Source organism: Hevea brasiliensis, chromosome 4 (assembly GCF_030052815.1).
Source record: "Hevea brasiliensis isolate MT/VB/25A 57/8 chromosome 4, ASM3005281v1, whole genome shotgun sequence".
Classification (NCBI taxonomy): Eukaryota; Viridiplantae; Streptophyta; class Magnoliopsida; order Malpighiales; family Euphorbiaceae; genus Hevea; species Hevea brasiliensis.
The window spans coordinates 21,961,550-21,980,763 of NC_079496.1; the positions used below are offsets into that span (position 1 = coordinate 21,961,550).

General features: G+C 27.3%; 2 protein-coding genes across 2 annotated transcripts; one reads left to right on the forward strand and one right to left on the reverse strand.

Annotated features, from left to right (window-relative positions):
- The first annotated feature begins 586 nt into the window (after positions 1 to 586).
- LOC110640190 (photosystem II 10 kDa polypeptide, chloroplastic) lies at positions 587 to 2,887 on the forward strand. The gene is made up of 5 exons (XM_021791404.2): positions 587 to 802; positions 952 to 1,010; positions 1,752 to 1,807; positions 2,458 to 2,510; positions 2,596 to 2,887. The coding sequence occupies exons 1-5, from the start codon at positions 652 to 654 to the stop codon at positions 2,688 to 2,690; spliced, it is 414 nt and encodes a 137-aa protein (XP_021647096.1). The 5' UTR covers positions 587 to 651; the 3' UTR covers positions 2,691 to 2,887.
- Positions 2,888 to 6,640: 3,753 nt separating this feature from the next.
- LOC110640181 (NAC domain-containing protein 21/22) lies at positions 6,641 to 10,860 on the reverse strand. Its single transcript, XM_058145591.1, has 3 exons — positions 10,559 to 10,860; positions 7,988 to 8,265; positions 6,641 to 7,267 (listed from the first exon to the last, which is right to left on the reverse strand). The coding sequence occupies exons 1-3, from the start codon at positions 10,725 to 10,727 to the stop codon at positions 6,794 to 6,796; spliced, it is 921 nt and encodes a 306-aa protein (XP_058001574.1). The 5' UTR covers positions 10,728 to 10,860; the 3' UTR covers positions 6,641 to 6,793.
- Positions 10,861 to 19,214: the final 8,354 nt, after the last annotated feature.

Sequence of the window (19,214 nt, forward strand, 5' to 3'; positions counted from 1 at the left end):
AAAGACTCTAAAATAAATTTAGCTTTTAACAATATATCTTATATATTATTAAAAATTATAAATAAAAATTATTGGTAAATCCATAATAGTATATATAACTCTTTATCACTTAAAATTTTTAATAATACTCTAATATTAATTTTTAGTATTATATTGTTTATATTATTTATTATGTTTTATGTTTTTTTATATTATTTATTATTTTAATATTATGTAGGAAATGATATTAAAAAAGTATTGTTGAAATATATGTTTGTTGTAAGATTAATTGTGATTATAATGATGAAAATTAATTTATAGATTTATTAAAATGTTAAAATTTTAATATAGGTGATTTTTAAAAAATATAAAAATTAATTATTCAATTTTAAATACTGAATTGTTGAATTTTTTTTAATTATTTGTCAAAATAATTTTTAACCTATGGACTCAGTCCACGTGTGCATGTGAGGATGAAGGTGAAGGATTTGCAAACCGCCAATCCTGATAATGTTTGAAATATCATATCCAGATATAAGCCACAAAGCATTGCCACGTGGCAATGTGGGAATCACAATCCTGAGGTAACTATTATTAATATAATAATTATTTATTATTATTTATCGTCCAAGATTGAAAACCAAAGAAAGGTAGAGAAGGAAGAAAGAGAGAATGGCAGCCTCAGTTATGGCTTCGGTGAGCTTGAAACCATCTACTTTCAGGGTTGAAAAATCTTCAGTGAGAGGTCTTCCAACTCTCTCAAGGAGAAGTTTCAGAGTCGAGGCCAGTGCTCGCAAGAAGTTAAACACTGATAAGCCATATGGTCTTTTCTCAAATCTTCTCTCTTCTTCATATGTACAAGACCCATATGCTTGCTTTTTTTTTTTTGTTTTTTTTCTTCTTCTTCTTCTGTAATCTTCAAAAGAGAGTTTTGAATGATTAATTTTAGGGTTTGGAAAACTGTTACTGTAGGAATCAGTGGTGGCATGAACCTCAGGAATGGCGCTGATGCCTCTGGAAGGAAGGCTAAGGTTTGTGTGTCATCATATTTTTCTTGCAATCTATCAACTTAATTTGTCCTCTCGTTAATTAATTATATTCTTTTAAAAAATTATTTAAACATAATTTATTATAAATTCAAGTTAAAAATATGTGAATTTCACTCATTATATATATGTTAATATTTTATGTTTTATATATTCAATGATGGATGGAGTTTACATAAGAATTTTTTTCATCCTTTTTAAGAATTTTTTTCATCCTTCTCATCCTTTTAAGTTCTGTTTATTTTATAAAAAATTAAAAATATATTTTCATGGAGATATTTAAAAAAATTAATTAATAAAAAATATTTTTCTAATTTTTAACTTTAATAATTTTATTAAAATATAAAAATACTTATAAATATATTATATAAACGCATATATTTAATTTAATATTATAATTAAATAATAAAAAATATTTTTATTTTCTTAAAAAATATTTTAATATACAAATTATTTTTCATTAAATAAATGTAACCTTAAAGTTGAAATATAATCATTCATGCCCCTTTTCTATGGTGTTCAATCTATAATCAATAAGCTTATTAATTGAATCTATGATCAAATCCATAGGTAATGCGAGTTGCATAGTGTTATAATCTATTTTTACAATATGAACTGAAAATTTGTAATTTTGATTTTTTTTTTAATTTTATATTTTTGATAATAAGATGTTGAAATTGATTTAATTATTTTTAATTACATAATCTTCAAACTTAATTGATTCAGGGAAAGGGTGTATACCAATTTGTTGACAAATATGGAGCCAACGTGGATGGATACAGGTATAATAACTTTAATTAGTTTATAGATTATGCGATCCTCTAATTGTAATCATAGTTTGCAATTAACTTAAGATGAAAACACCCATTAAACCATGAATTTCACAGTAAAGAAAAAGAAGAGAAAAATATTTTGAGTGGTGCATTAAATATACAAAATATACTAAAAAAAAAATTAATATAATTATTATATCATATCTTTTACTTCAATTTACTTTTTTTTTTTTTTTTAAATTTCAGTAATTTTATTATTACAGAAGTTATTTATTTTAGTTGAAACTGAAGTTTAGTAATCAATTTAATGACTTGAGTAAAATTTAATATGATGTTAATTGTTAAGAGTTTAAATTCTAATAATTCTCATTTTCTTGTTTCACTTTGTGATTCTTAATAAATTTATCATGTATATATGAAAAATATATAAATCTCTCTATCAAATATATATATAAAATGTTATTTAGTGCAGTTTATTGGTCTTCCTTTATCTTTTAAAGTGTAGGAAATGAGAAAATCTTGAATCCGAGTTTTCTCATTTACCTATTTTAAATTATTCATCTTTATGATAAGAAAAAGAGATTGCTACCTCTCTCACTGTGTGACTCGCCAATTGTTATTAGCTATTTTGATCATATTTTGTGATGATTGATGTACAGCCCTATCTACGACACAAGGGACTGGTCTCCAAGTGGTGATGTTTATGTTGGGGGTAAGTTGAATTTAAAACAAATGATTTTCCTAATGTGGAATAAGTTGAACAGAATGATCATATGCATTGTCATTGAAATTTGCAGGAACTACAGGTTTGGCAATATGGGCAGTGACACTAGCTGGGCTTCTTGCAGGAGGAGCTCTTCTTGTTTACAATACAAGTGCTTTGGTACAGTAGCTTACTTCTATTTTGGTTTTTGTTAATTATGTATAATTTTATCTCCTCAACAAACTTCCCAAAACCAATACCTTGTGCATCCCTATTTGTAATTTCCTATTTCCTATGGACTTGGTAACTCTTCATGTGCATTTCCTATAAACCTTTATTACTACTATTATTATTATTATTATTATTTTGGTTGCTTTAGCAATCAATCCACTCTTTGTCATAAATTATTAGGATGATAATCGGTGATACCGGAAGTATTTGGATGATGGACACGTGTACAACGTTTATGGTATGGAAATGAGATGATACAAGTACTTAGGGTGGCTATATGACTGCTTTCTGCTTCCGAGTACTTTTATAGGATATATGGAAGGCTATGAGTGTGTCTAAGCGATTTGGACACAGCCGGAAAGAGATTCGACTTGTTCCTTGCAAGACAACAAAAGCTAGGGGCCAAAGAGATTATCCTACTTGGCACTCCGATGCTTTGGTAAAAAGAGTTGTAAGAATGTTTTACCTTAAGACAGTAAATAACTATATATACTATAAAAAAGACCAGTAACAAGCAAACACGTGTTGGTCTTTGGCTAATGGGACTCTGTCATTCAAATATATTTCTACATAAGATCAGTGCATACCATACTTAGGGTAACGATGATCCTGACACATTTGAAACGGCAATTATAAATAATTTAGGAGTATATGTATGTTATATTAGATAAGTGGTCAAGTCAACCTATTAACAAATAGTAAATAACTTAAAATATAAGTCGGAAAAATGTTTGAATTGTCTCAGGGTGGCACATATCCTTTGTTTACCTGTTATCAGGTTGTATATTTTAATCATTCAAGGTTAGAACAACCAGACAGGGAGATCGAGTGACCTTGGCATCATTCCGAGATGTTGTAGTCGGCCTATAATGTATTATACTTATAATGTGATTATCTGGTTATAAGGTCACCCGAGAATAGTATCAGGGTTCTTTCCCGAGCTGTATAGGAAGTAAGGTTTATATGAAGACATATGGTGTAGATCTAAGTAATGGGACAGTTTATAAAGTATTGCTACCTATACATGGTACCTAGTGATATGTTTTATACTTCTTTCTATTTAAGGACACGAGATATCTATCCAAGTAGACGGATAATTTATATTGTATCACATGATGAGGATCTAATCTTGTGCTCTCTTCGTTTCTTCCATTCTCCACTACTGTCTTTTGGTGATATTTTTTTGAAAGTGAGTCTTTGATTAATCCTTAAACATTATATGGGTTTGCCTTGTAGCATATCTTATTGTCTGTGAGTTTATTTTCACTGCTTTTGATTGGTGTTTTCTTTGAGGTGATGAACTATAAATGTTGAGGATCTTTGGTTGATGAACTATAAATATTGAGGACCTTTGAAATTAAGTACAATTATACATAATGCAAAATTAAATTCTCTCTAGTTTTATATTAGTTTACTGCGTTTCATAAATGTTGAGGATCTTGTCGCAACAAAATTAGAGAACAATTATATAAGATACAAAATGTTATGTTGTTTGATCTACATTTATGGGAGAGAATTAGAAATTTCATTATGGAATAATGGAGATCAAAATGATGCTAAATTGTCTTCAACCTCACAATCCTATACCCCATACAGTTAAAACATAAAAAAGAAAGAAAAAATCTACTTAAAAATAAAAATTTTACAATCAATTCAATTAATTTTTTTTTAAATTAATTCTCTTATTTAAAAATATCAGTTTAAATATTTTTTTGCTTTATTTAAAATAAGTAAAGATTATAGGTTTTTTTTAAAAAAAAAAAAAAAACTAGGATGTGTTTTTAAAGTTCTAAATAGTTTTTGGGACAGTGGTAGGTATAGTGTAATTAAGACTATTAATCTTCTTAAGGGATGGACCTAGGTATATAGGGGCCCTGGCCCATTTTTTTATTTTTAAATAATAGATAAATACACTAATTTGGCCCCTAGTCCTCACAATTTTCATTTTTAAAAAATTTGATATATTATAATTATAATACATTGACTCTAAAATAATAATGTTAAAATAATAATAACCTTGCTTAAAAACTCTATGCATAAAGCAAGCAAATATACAACCAAGAGATTCAACATAATTGTGTGATTAAAGATTTGTTTGTTTTGCAAAAAATAATTTGTATATAAAAAAATATTTTTCATAGAAAATATTTTTTAAAAATAAAAATATATTTTTATTATTTAATTGTTTTGTTATATTAATAGTATGTGTTTATATAATATGTATAAGTATTTTTATATTTTAATAAGATTATAAAAATTAAAAAAAAAAGAAAATAAATTCCTTTTTAAAAAGAAATTTTTTTAAATAACCTAATTTCTCTTTCTATTAGAAAAATAATTTTCAAACTTTTCTTTAAAATAACCATCATTGATATTTTTAAATTAAAAATTAAGAAATTTCATAATGAATGATAATTATATTTAGTAATTAATATTTTTTTATTATTTAAATTTGAAAGATCAAAATAATTAAAGATTATATTTAGAAAATTAAATTATATAATAATTATATATTACAACTGTTTAAGCAGTACAGAAAAAATTATCAATAAATTCAATTAAAAATTGCTATTTAGTATAAATGTGATAAACTTAAAATCTTATTTTCTTTCAAATTTGTTTTATAAAAATTTGGATTACCTCTTCATTAGGAAGCAAAAATGGAATATATATAAAATTAACATATGTGTTTAATGGGTATAATTAATAAATAATCTAATTAACTATTGGTTTTTCCTAGCTCTAATTAAATTGAACTTTCTAGGCATTTGTAATAATAATAATAATAATAATAATAATAATAATAATAATAGCTACTTATTTTAATATTAAAGTGTAATAATTAAATAATTTATAATTAATATATACATATATTAAATAATAATAATAATAATAATAAAATAGTATAGCATGTTTAATATTAATCAAAGTAATAATATTATTTATTTATTAATTATACTATAAAAATATAAAAAACTAATGAAAATTTAATATTAATATAAATTTCTTGTTTATTATAACTATGAAAATAAAATTTTATTTCATTTTTTCATAATTTATTATATATATAGCATTCAATATATAATTGAAAATATGTCTTTATTAAATACGTACTAAAATAAGATAAATAAAAATAAAATAACATTAAAGTAAATTAAAATTTGTTAAATATATAAAAAGGAGAGAGATGACAAAGTATTTAACTCTATATGATTACTTTTATAGTATAATTTTAAATTATTTTATTAATTTTAAGATTTATAATTCTTAAATTTTTATAATTAAACGAAACAACTAAAAATTTAAGAATCTTTAAATGAAAATTTTATAAAATTATTGAAATATATCTAATATTTTTAATTAGTTAGCCATAAAAATTATAGTAACAATGGTAATAGTAAAGATATTTGATAGTAATAGTAATGTAATAATTATTTACATTAATTATTATAATTATTAAATATAATAGATTCTATATGGTAAGTGTCGGGAGGCAGCACTAAAGTTTAAAATGACATGCGGTAATAGCAAGGGTAAATCTTTTTGCTTTATAATGAATGCCACACGACAGCACCAAAATTTAGAATGCCACAAATTCTACAAGATCAAACCTATGAAACTTAAGGAATGATGAAGGAAATAAAAAAAAAAAAAAAAAAGGAAAGAGAGGGAAAAATAAAGCGATTCCCATAGCAGCGATGAGCGAAATGGGAGCAGCCTCTTAACTTATATCTACTTTATAAAGAATTTACTCCTTCGAGAATTTTTTTTCTCCGCTAAGCAACTCTTTTCAAGGACAATAATCAAACCAAATACATTTACAAGCTTGACTTTGTGCTTGTAAACCAAATATAAGTGTTCCTACACTTAAAATTTTTCTTAAAGTTTCACTAAGTTGCTTGATGATCTTTATGATCACAATAAATAGCTTTACTTTGTTTTTTTATATATGTCACTCTCAACTTATAAATACAAATTCAAGAACTATTAACAGTGAGAGAGGTGATTTTCCTAAAATGGGACATATATTCCTTGAAACAATCCCTTGAAAGCCACAAAAATCAGTAATGATTATTCCATATGTTGGACATACCCACTTCAGATAAGTAGCTCTCTGAACTTCCTTCTCCTATGCTAGGAGATCCATGAATGTTAGGATTGCTTTCCATCTTGTTAAGTTGATTCAAAACAGCTTTGATTACTGTCTTGTCACAAGAGACACTGTCTAAATTCGGACAAGTACTACTAATAGGTATTTGTCCAAATGCAGTTGAGGTCTTTGTGGGTATTATGTTGGAGTCCATTTGAGAGATGTGTGGGAAAATTAGGTTGGGTTGGCTTGGAGAGAAAATGGAGAAGCAGGGCACTTGGTCATACTCATCTAGGTAGGGTTGAGTTTGGTCAAAAGTGATGTAAGAATCCATTAATGGTGGAAGAGATGGAGAGCCTGTGTCATCTTCATAGCAGCTTCCCATGCTTTGTTTGGCAGCAACTTCTCTATTTTTATAGAACACTCTACACAAAACCCAATCCTCCTACATAAACCAACAAGAAAAACCACACAATGTCAAGATTGATATATATTAATTTAGGGTTTATAGCTTGAATTTCATTGGTGTAGGTTAAGACTGATTGATGATGATATTATTGGTTTCACATATACTCTATAATTGATGCTAAATAGTAAATTGTATAATGATTACAGCTAGAAATAAACAATGAGGCTTGCATAAGATCCTAAAATTAAAAAAAAAATGAATTAGGGATATATCATCATAGTTGAGCAACTAGCACAATTTTATATTAGCATGCTAGTCATGACCTTAAAAAGAAAGACAAAAGGGAAACATCAAACATGCCATTGAAGGTCAAAGAATTGGACATAAATGATGTTAAAACTTTGGTAAGATGCAAGATGCACCATGATTCTTGCAAAAATTCAAGGGATACATATAGTACCATTTGAAAATGATAGTTTTGTCAAAATTAGATAACAAACTTAACCAAATCATTTCGCATTTTAACAAGAAGTCATAACAACTTGCAAATAAATAAAAATGGCAAATAGTATTAGAATTATGATATCTAAACTCTAAAAAAATGATAAATAGGAAAATTTATTAGTGCAATTGTTATATATATATATATAACGGATGGATTTTGATTATTTATTATAATGAGATTTATGTGAGATTCATCATAATCAATGATACAATGCTTGTATTCTAAATTCCTCGGTAAATGGATAAATATACCTTAGGTGGAGAAATCTTATTAGGGTAAGCAAGGGATCCCTCGAGACGAAACTCATGCATGACCCATTCAGTTTTTCTTCCTTTGGGAGCCCTGCCCTTGTAAAAGACCAAAGTCTTCCTCATCCCAACAAGGGTGCCCTTCCGAAGGACAGGACGGTCCTTCCCAGTTGCCTTCCAGTAGCCTGATGCCGTTGCCCTATTTGTTCTTACTCCTGTTGCATATTTTCTGTCTCTTTGGCTGTAAAAATACCATTCTTTTCCCCCCACACATGCCGTTTCTGCTCATAAATTTTCCAACACATTTGTTATTAATAATATATACACATTTTTCACTTAATTTAATCTTAATAACCTCAAAAATCTTGTAATTAACTCCAATGATTAATACAGTTTACAATTGAATTTGTTTCTATCAGAATTTTGGAATATATCCATTAAAAATGTTATATTTTCTTCAAAATCCCTACTCACAAATTATGTATTTGTCTTTTTCTTTTTTAAATCCCATAACACTATAATTGAATGGTTTGTTTTTATCTATCTAGAAGTGAACAAAAAATCTATTATATTGTAAGGAATTTCTTATTTCCAAGTCAACTTTTATATAGTGAATTACCTACTTAATCATGCATTATTGTCAAACCATTAATGTTCACAATTGGAACAATAGCTATTTCTTAGCATATGATGTTATAATAATGAGAAAATTATTATTTAATCAATATATTTTAATAAAACTAATTATTTAGTTTTGATATTCTAAAAAAATATACTTTTTAATTCTTCTATTTTGATTTTATTAAACTATTTAATTATTCTATCAATAGTGTATTTTTCAAAATATAAGAACTAAATACTAGTTTATCCTATAATAATTCATATTTTATTAAAAAAATTACAAAAGATATATTTTTTTATATTTACAAAAGAAAAAAAAATTACTTACTTTAATTTGACTTAATCAACAAGGATTCACAATTATATATTTTATATGTCATAATACAAGATACTAAATTCATAATTAAATGATCAAATGATACTCATTTATTTATAATTTATAATATTAAAAGATTTCAATTGTGAATATTGTAATATTTTATGTGATAATTTAAGTTTTAAAAGAAGTGGGAAAACACATGAGGGCACTTGACATAAAAAATTTTGTAATACAATGTGGCTCATAATTAAGATGGCTGCATTCAAAAAAAAAATTAAGATGGCTGTGTAATAGTATAATATAATTATATTATGTGGTTGAGAGGTCAATTTCAGTCTATTAATTGAGAATTATTGAAGGTAATTAATTTTCAAATTAAAAAAAATAAATAAAAAAAAAATTCTTGCTTACGCAGGTTGCACCTGCAGATATAGTTGTTAAAGTTTCAAACTCAAGATCATCATGGACGGTGGGACTCAACACAGTAATTTTGAAAAACAAACTAACATAATAGTTAATTCTATTTTATAAACATGGAATTTTTCTTTATTGTATTATATTTTTCATATATGATAGTAAATTTATTTTTAATAAAATTAAATATAAATTATTTGTCAATAAAATTAAAAGGGAAAAAAAATCTTATCACTTAATTTCACCAAATATTTAAAGAAAAAGAGATTGTTAATGACTTTAATTTCCAAAGTTGATCAATTCAAACATATATATATATATATATATATATATATATATATATATATATATATATATATATATATATTGAAAAGAAGAAATTAAATTGAAATTTATAATTAATGAATTTTAATTTGGTGATATTGAAATTATTTCTAGAATTATAAAATTTTGAGTTCAATTTTTACCCGGAGCTAATTATACTTAAAAAATAATAGAATTTGTAAGTTTGATTGGATGAAATGTGATAGTTAATAAGTGTGTGGAGGGCATAAGGAGGGATTAATTATAAGGATTTATGACTTAAATTAGGGTCTCTTTGTTTTATCTTCCAATGTCTTTAACAGATTTTGGTTGGGACAATGCCAAAACTGTCAACTTCTTCTAAAAAGAGCTTTGAATATGATATTTCTGGTCTCTTATATATTACCAAAATTGTATTTATGATTAATTTGTTTAATAGACACTTTCCACCTAAAATAATTGCAGGGATTAAGGAAGGACAAATAAAGGCAGATTTTTTTTGTCAAATATAATTTTATATATATATATATATATATATATATATATATATATATATATATATATATATATATATATATATATATATAATTAACTTTTGTTAAGATTCAAACTCGAAACCTTATAATTTTAGAGACGATTTTAATACTGCTGAATTAACCTTCTTATAATTAATGCTTATTTTGATTATTATTAATATTAGCATAGTTTTTTGTCAACCACAAAACTGCAACTTGCTATGACAAATCAACCTTTAGCTAGAGAAATTATTTTTTTCATCAGAAAGGGATTGGAAATTAGAGTGAAACAAAGAAACCTGAAGATGTAATCCTCCAGGTGGTGATAACAGGTAATCATCTATGCTGATAACAATAGGGATTATCAAAACAGTATAAATAATAATAATATAAGAAACTCACCAGGAATATCCCAAGGTTCACATTTGTTGAGGTCAACTTCTATCATGAGAAGAGAACCAGAATGAGTAGTGATCTTTTTCATCAAGTAATCACACACAAGTTCTTCATCTTTTGGGTGGAATCTAAACCCTGGAGCCAACTTTGACTCCACCATACTTATGTTGCTCATTTTTCTCTCTATCTACTTTCAACAAAGCTCTGAAAGAGAGAGAATCTATAGGAAATGGAACCAAGTATATAAGAAAACACAGAAGGAAATGAAACTAATTAGGAAGAGAGAGAGAGAGAGACAGCAAATATGGAAGCTGAAGGAGGCCAAGTTGGGGCAATATATAAAGGATTTGAGTATAAAGAAAAGGGTAATTAAAGTCAACTTAATTTTATTAGCTAGTTAATTGGAAGGTTAAGGGTTTTTGGTATGTGTCATGCTTACATGGCTATATCAATCCATGTCAAACTGGTAAATTGTACACCTAAATTTGATATTCTTTGCGCTGTTTATTTATGGAAAACAGTGTTTTTTTTTATATTTTCCATTTTAAACTCTAATTATATTTTTTTGTGAAAAACAAGAGAAAATATGAAAAACATATTCATTTATAATAATAAAAATATTTTCTAATTCAAATAAATAAAAAAATTATTTATACCTTTCACAATTAAAAAAAATTATAAAATATATTTAAAATTTATTTTATTTTTAAATTTTTTAATATGTGTTATTTATTTATTTTATAATAATATATTTTTTATAATTATAAATAATTATTTTGTTAAATAATTATCTAATTTTAATGATAAAAAAATTATAAGATAAGTTTAATTTTAAAAATATCATTATTTTCTATTTTAGAAAGCAGTTAAAAAACTGAACTTTTGTTTAAAAAAAATAGAGAAAAACAATTTAAAGTTATTTTTTAAAATTTTAATTAAATTTAAAAAAAATAGTTTTTTAGTTTTTTATTTTGAAAATTGATACATGTGATTATAGAACTATGTCTTTTAGTGTAACATACCGTGCAGAAAGGGAAGGTCTCAGCTAGAGTAGTCACCTGGAAGGATAAGGCTTGTTGGTACCCTTATCCAAATGAGGGGCAGGAATGAATAGAATCATGCATTGAAATGTGGGAAACTAATCACTAGAATGAGGGGTAGGAATTAATTAAATCATACATTGAAATGGAGGAAACTAATCACTAGAGGCGCCTTTTGGTAGAATGGCCTGGAGAGTTAGAACAACTCTGGGGTTAAGCGTGCTCGCTTAAGAGAAAGCTTAGGATGGTTGACCTCCTGGAAAGTTCTCCATTCCACCTATAAGACAAAACCGTGAGGCTCAGAATGGAGTGGGCTAAAGCGGACAATTTCTCTAGTGATTGAAGCAGGGGCGTTACAGATGGTATTAGAGCGGGACCCCCTTTAGTAGATGTATGGTTCGAGGACGAATCAGGCGAAAGATGGTGGGCCTATAACATCCCGTGCGAAAAGGGAAGGTCTCGGCTGGAGCAGCCCTCTAGTAGGGCAAGGCTCGTTGGTGCCCTTGTCCAAATGAGAGGCAGGAATGAATCGAATCATATATTGAAATAGGGTAAACTAATCACTAGAGACGCCTTTTGGTGGAATGGTCTAGAGAGTTGGAAGAACTACGGAGTTAAGCGTGCTCGCTTGAGAAAAATTTTAGAATGGGTGACCTCCTGAGAAGTTCTCCATTCTCCATTCCACCTATGGGACAAAACTGTAATGCTGAGGATGGAGTGGGCCAAAGCGGACAATTCTTGGAGCAGGTGCGTTACATTTAGCTTTTTCATGAAAAAATTTTTCCAAAAATAATCCAATTTTCTGCAAGTGAATAAATCTTTTATTTCTTGGAAAATTATTAATTGCCCCCCCAAACCTTATTGAAGAATAGGCCATTTTCTCTTCTTTTGGGAATTCGTTTTTCTCAAGAGTCCATTAGAGTTAAATTCTTCTTGGCCCAACAAATCATAAGATATTAATAAAATAAGATCTAATTAGTAACCTAGTGAATTAGTTGTGGGTCACTTTATTTAATTTCCCTCCAATCAAGATATTTAATTATTTCAAATGAAAAGAGTTTAAATCTACCTAACATGTTGATTAATTAAAATATCATTTTTTTAATTAATTTAATTTAAATTGATATTTAAATTACTAAATTTCACAATTTTAATCGAATTTCATTTACTAAATTAGGAGATTGGGAAAAAAAAAGAATAAATTATTTTGATTATTAATACATTAATAATCAATGATCAAATATCTAATGTATATTAAATTCAATTATTTTAAAACAAATTCTAATTAATATAAAAAAAATTAATGAAATTTCAATGGCTATTAGCTTTTTGATCAAGCCTAAAAGTAAGCAAAATAATTAGGAGAATATATAATTCCCAGAGAATCTAATAAGATGACCATAGATAGTTGCTTGTTTGATGTCATACATTGAAAATAAATAAATAAATAAAATTATTATGCAATGTTATTAAAGCATGAAAACTCACAGAAATGATATTCCAATACATATCACTGAATTAAAGTGTTAGATTATTTATTTTAAAATTTTTTATTAGTATAAAATAGATAAGAAATATTTGATATATCAACTAGCCAATTTATTAAAGTTTTTTTTAGGTTATAAACCTTTTTTTTTTATGAAAAAAAAAAAAACATTTTCCCTCAATTTAAAATTATAGCGTCACCCCTGCGTAGGCCATTCCATTGGAGGAACGAAGAATTGACTACGAGTAGAATTAGAATATTCTTTTATGAATGATTATCTAGGCAAATCGTAATTTCTTATCTACATATATAAACACTCAAATAATAAAAAATTATTGATATATATTTTTATGTGAGACTTATTATGATTTTAATTAAATTGATAATGATTAATTAATTGAGTATATACATTCGAGTGTAAATAAGAATTACTCCACCAAAATATGCATAATATCATTAATATGTTAATATATAGCAGAACAAAGACTTAAAGTATAAAATATAATTAAATGATAAAAATTTATTAAATTTTTTCTACTTACTTTGTATTAGTGAAATATCTTTAAATTTATGTTAACACTAGTTATTCATTATTAATTTATTTTAGTAATATAAATTAATATAGATTTTTATGTTTTATATTTTCATAATTATATTATAAAATTATGTTAATAATAAAATTTTTAATTAATTATAATTTTATTTCATGTGATAATAAATAAATAAACTGATTAAAAGAATTTTTTTTAAATTAATTGACATATATCAATAAAATAATAAAAAAAGTAAAAAAAAAAAACATATGCAATGTGATGATTTTTAGAATATTATTATTAAAATTCTTATATTTTAGATATAAAAAAAATTTTTCAAAATAACATTTTAAATTTTATAAATAATTGTTTATATATATATATATATATATATATATATATATATATAATTTTTATAAAATAATTCACCATTTTTCTAATCTAAAATTATTTAAAAAATGATTAATTTTGGAGATATATAATATGACGAGTGAAGTTTTATAATATCTAAAATTGTAAATTTAAGAATTTTAAAATTATTAGAAAATGTAGTAAATAGAATTTTAGATCATTATTATTTTTATGTATAGACAAAATTTTAATAATTAAAATTTAAAAATATTTAAATAAAAGATAATATTAATATGATAAATTAATTTTTATATAAAAAATACAAAAATAAAAAAGAAGTATGCCACATGTCAATTTTTTTAAATCCTCATTAAGTGAGTTGGTACACTCTTGTAATGTCATTTTTAAGACATAGCGTTTTTTATTTTTTTTTATTTTTTTAAGAATAGAGATGGATGAAAAAAAAAAACTAATAGGAAACTTTCCGAGTGAAGACCACACCAACAACATCACCATGGAGCAAAGGAGCAAGACCTGTCAGAGGAGCAGTCAAGCAAGATAGTCCAAAAGGAAATCCATGAGCCAGAGAAGCCAACCAATCCACATAAGCATTTGCTTCCCTGTAGACATGATAGAGTTGAACCCTCCAATCTTGGCACAAAAGAGTCCGAATGGCTGTAAGCAACTCGCCATTATAGTTCAACGACACAATCTGACCCAGAATACTTTTATAGGTTATTAGACTGTCAATCTTAATGACCACTTGCTTATAACCAGCATTCCACGCAAGGCTTAAACCCCTATACACATCCCAAAGCTCACATCATAAATATCACAACATTTGAGATTACTCTCAAAACCAATAAGCCATGTAATACTCTATTTGCATAGCCTAGTAAATTATATTGTTTCGGTGATCGATGTCGATCCAGACAATTAAGAGGACTGAAACATATTTAAGACATATAGAAAAGCCCTGATAAAAAATAAATAGTGATCACTAGATAAAAAAGTAAAAATAAGAAAAACAAAGCATAAAAAGTTAAATGAGCCGGGAGTCACAATGACGGGTGACCTTTCCGGGAAGGGACTGCGAGGGCCATCTTAACTCGAATTCTGAACCGAAAAATGTGACACCGCAGTCCTTAGGACTATTGCGAACACAGTGGAAAAGAGAAAATCACGAAAAAGAATTTTTAAGTAGGTCAAATAATTAGGTCAGGGATCCGAAAGAAATATCGAATAACTTGTTAACCGGATTGAATCAGCGAGGGGCAATTTGGTCAATTCACCCCTAGAGGTGACTCCTGACCTAACTGTCTAATAATATCGAAGAAACGAAAATTTCAGAATCAAAAATTAAATTAAAGAACTATTGAAAAATTAAAGAAAAAGAATAAAAATGCGACTTATTACATCATGATGATGACATCATATATTATGTCAAAATTAATTTTAATTTCTCAACCTTTTTGACCAAGTCAAATAGCCAAATAATTACATAAAAACAAAAGAAATAAAATTTGCTTCATTTTCCTTTAGTTGTGCCGTCCCCTCTCTCTCCAATTCTCTCTTAAACCTCCATGAAAGATCACCATTAAAGCTTGATTCAAGCTTGATTTTCCATACACATAACCCTAAATTTCCCCAAAATTTTCTATAAAAGCTTGCTATCTCAATTAGAAAAGAAGATTGAAGAAACAAAGAAAAGGAAAAAAGAAGAGAATTGAAGAATTGGACATCCAAGTTGAGGTTAGTAATTCAAGTTGAAAATTTTAGTTTATTATTTGTGTGTTTAGCTTAATTAAACTAGAAATCAACTTAAAAATCAAAAGAAAACTATTATGGGGGACTAAAGGGAAATTCGGCCAGCATTAAGGGGTATTGATATTTCATGAATTTGATGGAATTGAAGTGGTAGTTAAGCTAAATTAGGTGTATAAAGGTTAATTGTGAACTTTAATTGCATTAGTTAAAGAAATTGTGTAAATTAGGGTTTTTGGCACTTAGGGTTTGGAGAAAAATTTAGAGAAAATTTGTAATTGATATATTGGAACCTAATTGAGGTTTGAAATGGTCATTTGGAGTCATTTGTGGTGTGTTTGAATTGATAGAACCAAAGTGCAATTTAGATTAGTCAGGATTCATATTCTAGCAGCTTGACCTAGGTCCCTTTCAAGGATCAAAATTGAAAATTTTCTAACCCAATTGGTGTGATGCTAATTGGGAATGAAACTAGACACATAATGGACTATTTTTTGTTTAGGAAGCATGCCCAGAAAATAATCATAGCCTAGTGAACAATTAGGTCAAACTCGAGTGTAGTGCACAGCCACTGTACCAAAATGACCAAATAAACAGTGTTTGTTCATTTGGCCATAACTTGAGCTATACAGGTCCAAATGACCTGATTTTTGTGGCATTGGAAAGGTATGACATAGTACTACAACTTTCATGAAGAACATAAAATCAAATTCTGTCGATAACCCAGTCATTTTTCCACCCAAAATTAGTGGTCTAAAACTGCCAGAATCAAATTAGGTGCCCAGAAATTCTGGGTTAAACTAATCCGGCCAGCCATGTTTAAATGACTATATCTTGGGCTACGAAACTCCAAATGGAGTGATTCAAAAAGGGAAGTAAAGTTAAGACAATAAAGAATAAGTTTTATGAAGAATACTTTGTTAAATTCGCACAGCAACATGACCAATAAAATAGTATAAAACAGGACATTAAATCTAAAAATTTTGAAATTGTACCTAAGAAACCTAAAATTTGAAGAAACAATAAAAAACCAACAAATTAGGCACCCAAAATGTGGTATGTGGGTATAATTGGATTTTCCATACCTATTAAGCATAAGAAAGTCAACATATTGACATGAATAATAACCCCAAAATGAAAATTTCCAAGAACGTTTATTTAAGCATATTAGGGCTAGAATTGATTATATATAAATAAATTATTAGATTTGTTATGAGATAAAATACTGAAACACTTTAAATTGCTTGTTTCAGCTGAAAAATACCTGGAAAAGGATAGGGCAAACTGAGTCAAGGCCTAGAGGCGACTCACATCAGGTTTATGCACAATATCTTTTCACTTTCGATTTGCTATTAGAAAATTTATTTGAATACATTTTGGAGCAATTTATGCTAAATAATACTTTGAGAAATGTTGTGTTGCCTACTTTGTAAATGGAAATTTGAAATGAAAATTAATTAATGTTTTGCATGAAATGTTGAATAATATGATTTTGAAATTGTTTTTTATTCACACTTAGTATGGTAGTCCCTTACTATGTTCCTCCTCCACTTGTGGGGTTAAGTTTGATATTTGATCATTTTCCTCCCTCTCTGGCTTGCCAGTTTGAGGTGAGTTTGGATGAGTACTCATTAGCTAGCTAGCCACCTCCCTCATTGATTTCGATTAGTGGGGCGAGTTTGCCTTGTCGTGGTGTATAACACGGCATGTTTGGAAATTTTGTGTCATGACCTAAGTTGTGTTATTGATTGGCAACACTGTGTTTATTAAATTGTTTGATCAAATTTGTGTTATATTAAGCTTTGAAAATTGTGAAATATTTAAATTATGATTTGTTATAAATGTGATTTGAAAATTGAAATGTGATTGTGAAATATTTGAATTGTGAATTGATAACAAATGTTTTATATTATGCATTTTATACTTTATTGTGCACCACTGAGTATTTTTATACTCAGCGATAACTTCTTTTGCTGTCGCAAATAAGAGAAAGAAGAAAGCAGCAGAGTGAGCTGTTGTTGATAAGACTACACTGACTTTTTGTACGGATATTTATTTATACCCTTATAAATTTGACTTGATGTAAATAATCTTTTGTTCATATGTATCTAAATAGTTAGATGAGCAGTTGTATATTAAAGTTTATAATAATATTAATTTTTATTTTCCTTTTGTAAATTAAGACTTGTGTATGTAAATTTAATTTAATGCAATGTTTATGAGTTTATCTAATTATTTTAAAAAAATTTTCAGTTGTGAATTTTGAATTGAAATTTGGTTGAATTGTATTGAATTGAGAATATATTGGCGGTTGGAGTTGAGAAATGAAATTATTGGGAGTGTTTCACAGGTTTTGAAGATCTGGTTTTTTCCAATTATGGACTGCACTCTGCCGAAATTTTTATAAAATTTGCAAAAACTTTAAATTGATTGAAAATTTGATATGTGGTTTAACTTCAAATAAAAGTTTTTAATTCCTATCAAAAGTGCTCACCACTTTCAAAAAGTAAGAAAATTGTTTTAAAATTCCTTGTAGTGTATTTAATGGGTTATCGATAGGTGTAATTCGGTAATTCATTAGGTACACTACGGAATCATGTTATGCCTTACAGAGGGGTAATGTGTGACAAGCCAATTACCAGAAGCACACCGAATAAGACCTCTAGCAATACCTCTGCCATTCATAACACTGCCATCAATGTTCACTTTAACCCAATCATTCGAAGGATGGGACCAACCTACCTTAACATCATGATACAGTTTCAACAAGATATTATAAACATCACCATCAGTCGCATTCCCCAATTCTTGAAAGAATTACTCGAATCCGATCATGAGGTGGATTGTCCCTGAGAAAATAATACCATTGTGCCACTTCTAGGTAGGCCGCAAGTAAATCCAAAAATCATACTCCAATCCCCATTTTCCTTACCAAAGTCATCTCAAAGATTAGATTCAATCTAGTCTACAATACTTCCATTTGAACATTGCTACTAGGTTGGGACATGCACCGATCAGCAGTATGACCAATGTTACCACATGCATAACAAACATCAAGGAGATTCTCATACTTAATATCAAGATTGAGCCCTCCTATGCAGGAGGTTCCAAAGAGTGGTTTAGAGAGATCCATTTTAATTGCTAACCGAGCAAACTTACCCCTATTTTCCATAAATGTACAGTCGTCCACTTTAACAACTATATTGAGCTTCGACCTGATTGCCTAAAGAACTAGATTATTATAGTAATGTACAAGCAAACCTGGAAAACGAACCATACTGCTACTTTTGATGGCAGATTGTTCAAAGGAACTAACTCATGTGTCCACAATTGCACTATGAGATAATGGCACAAAACTACCCATGGTCCTCTAATAAGTGCTTTTGTCACATCTTCCACCTTCACAAACTTAATGAGAAAATAACCATTATCTAAATCAATAATAGAGTACCTAGCTGAAGGCTTCCATAAGGATTCAATATGAGCAC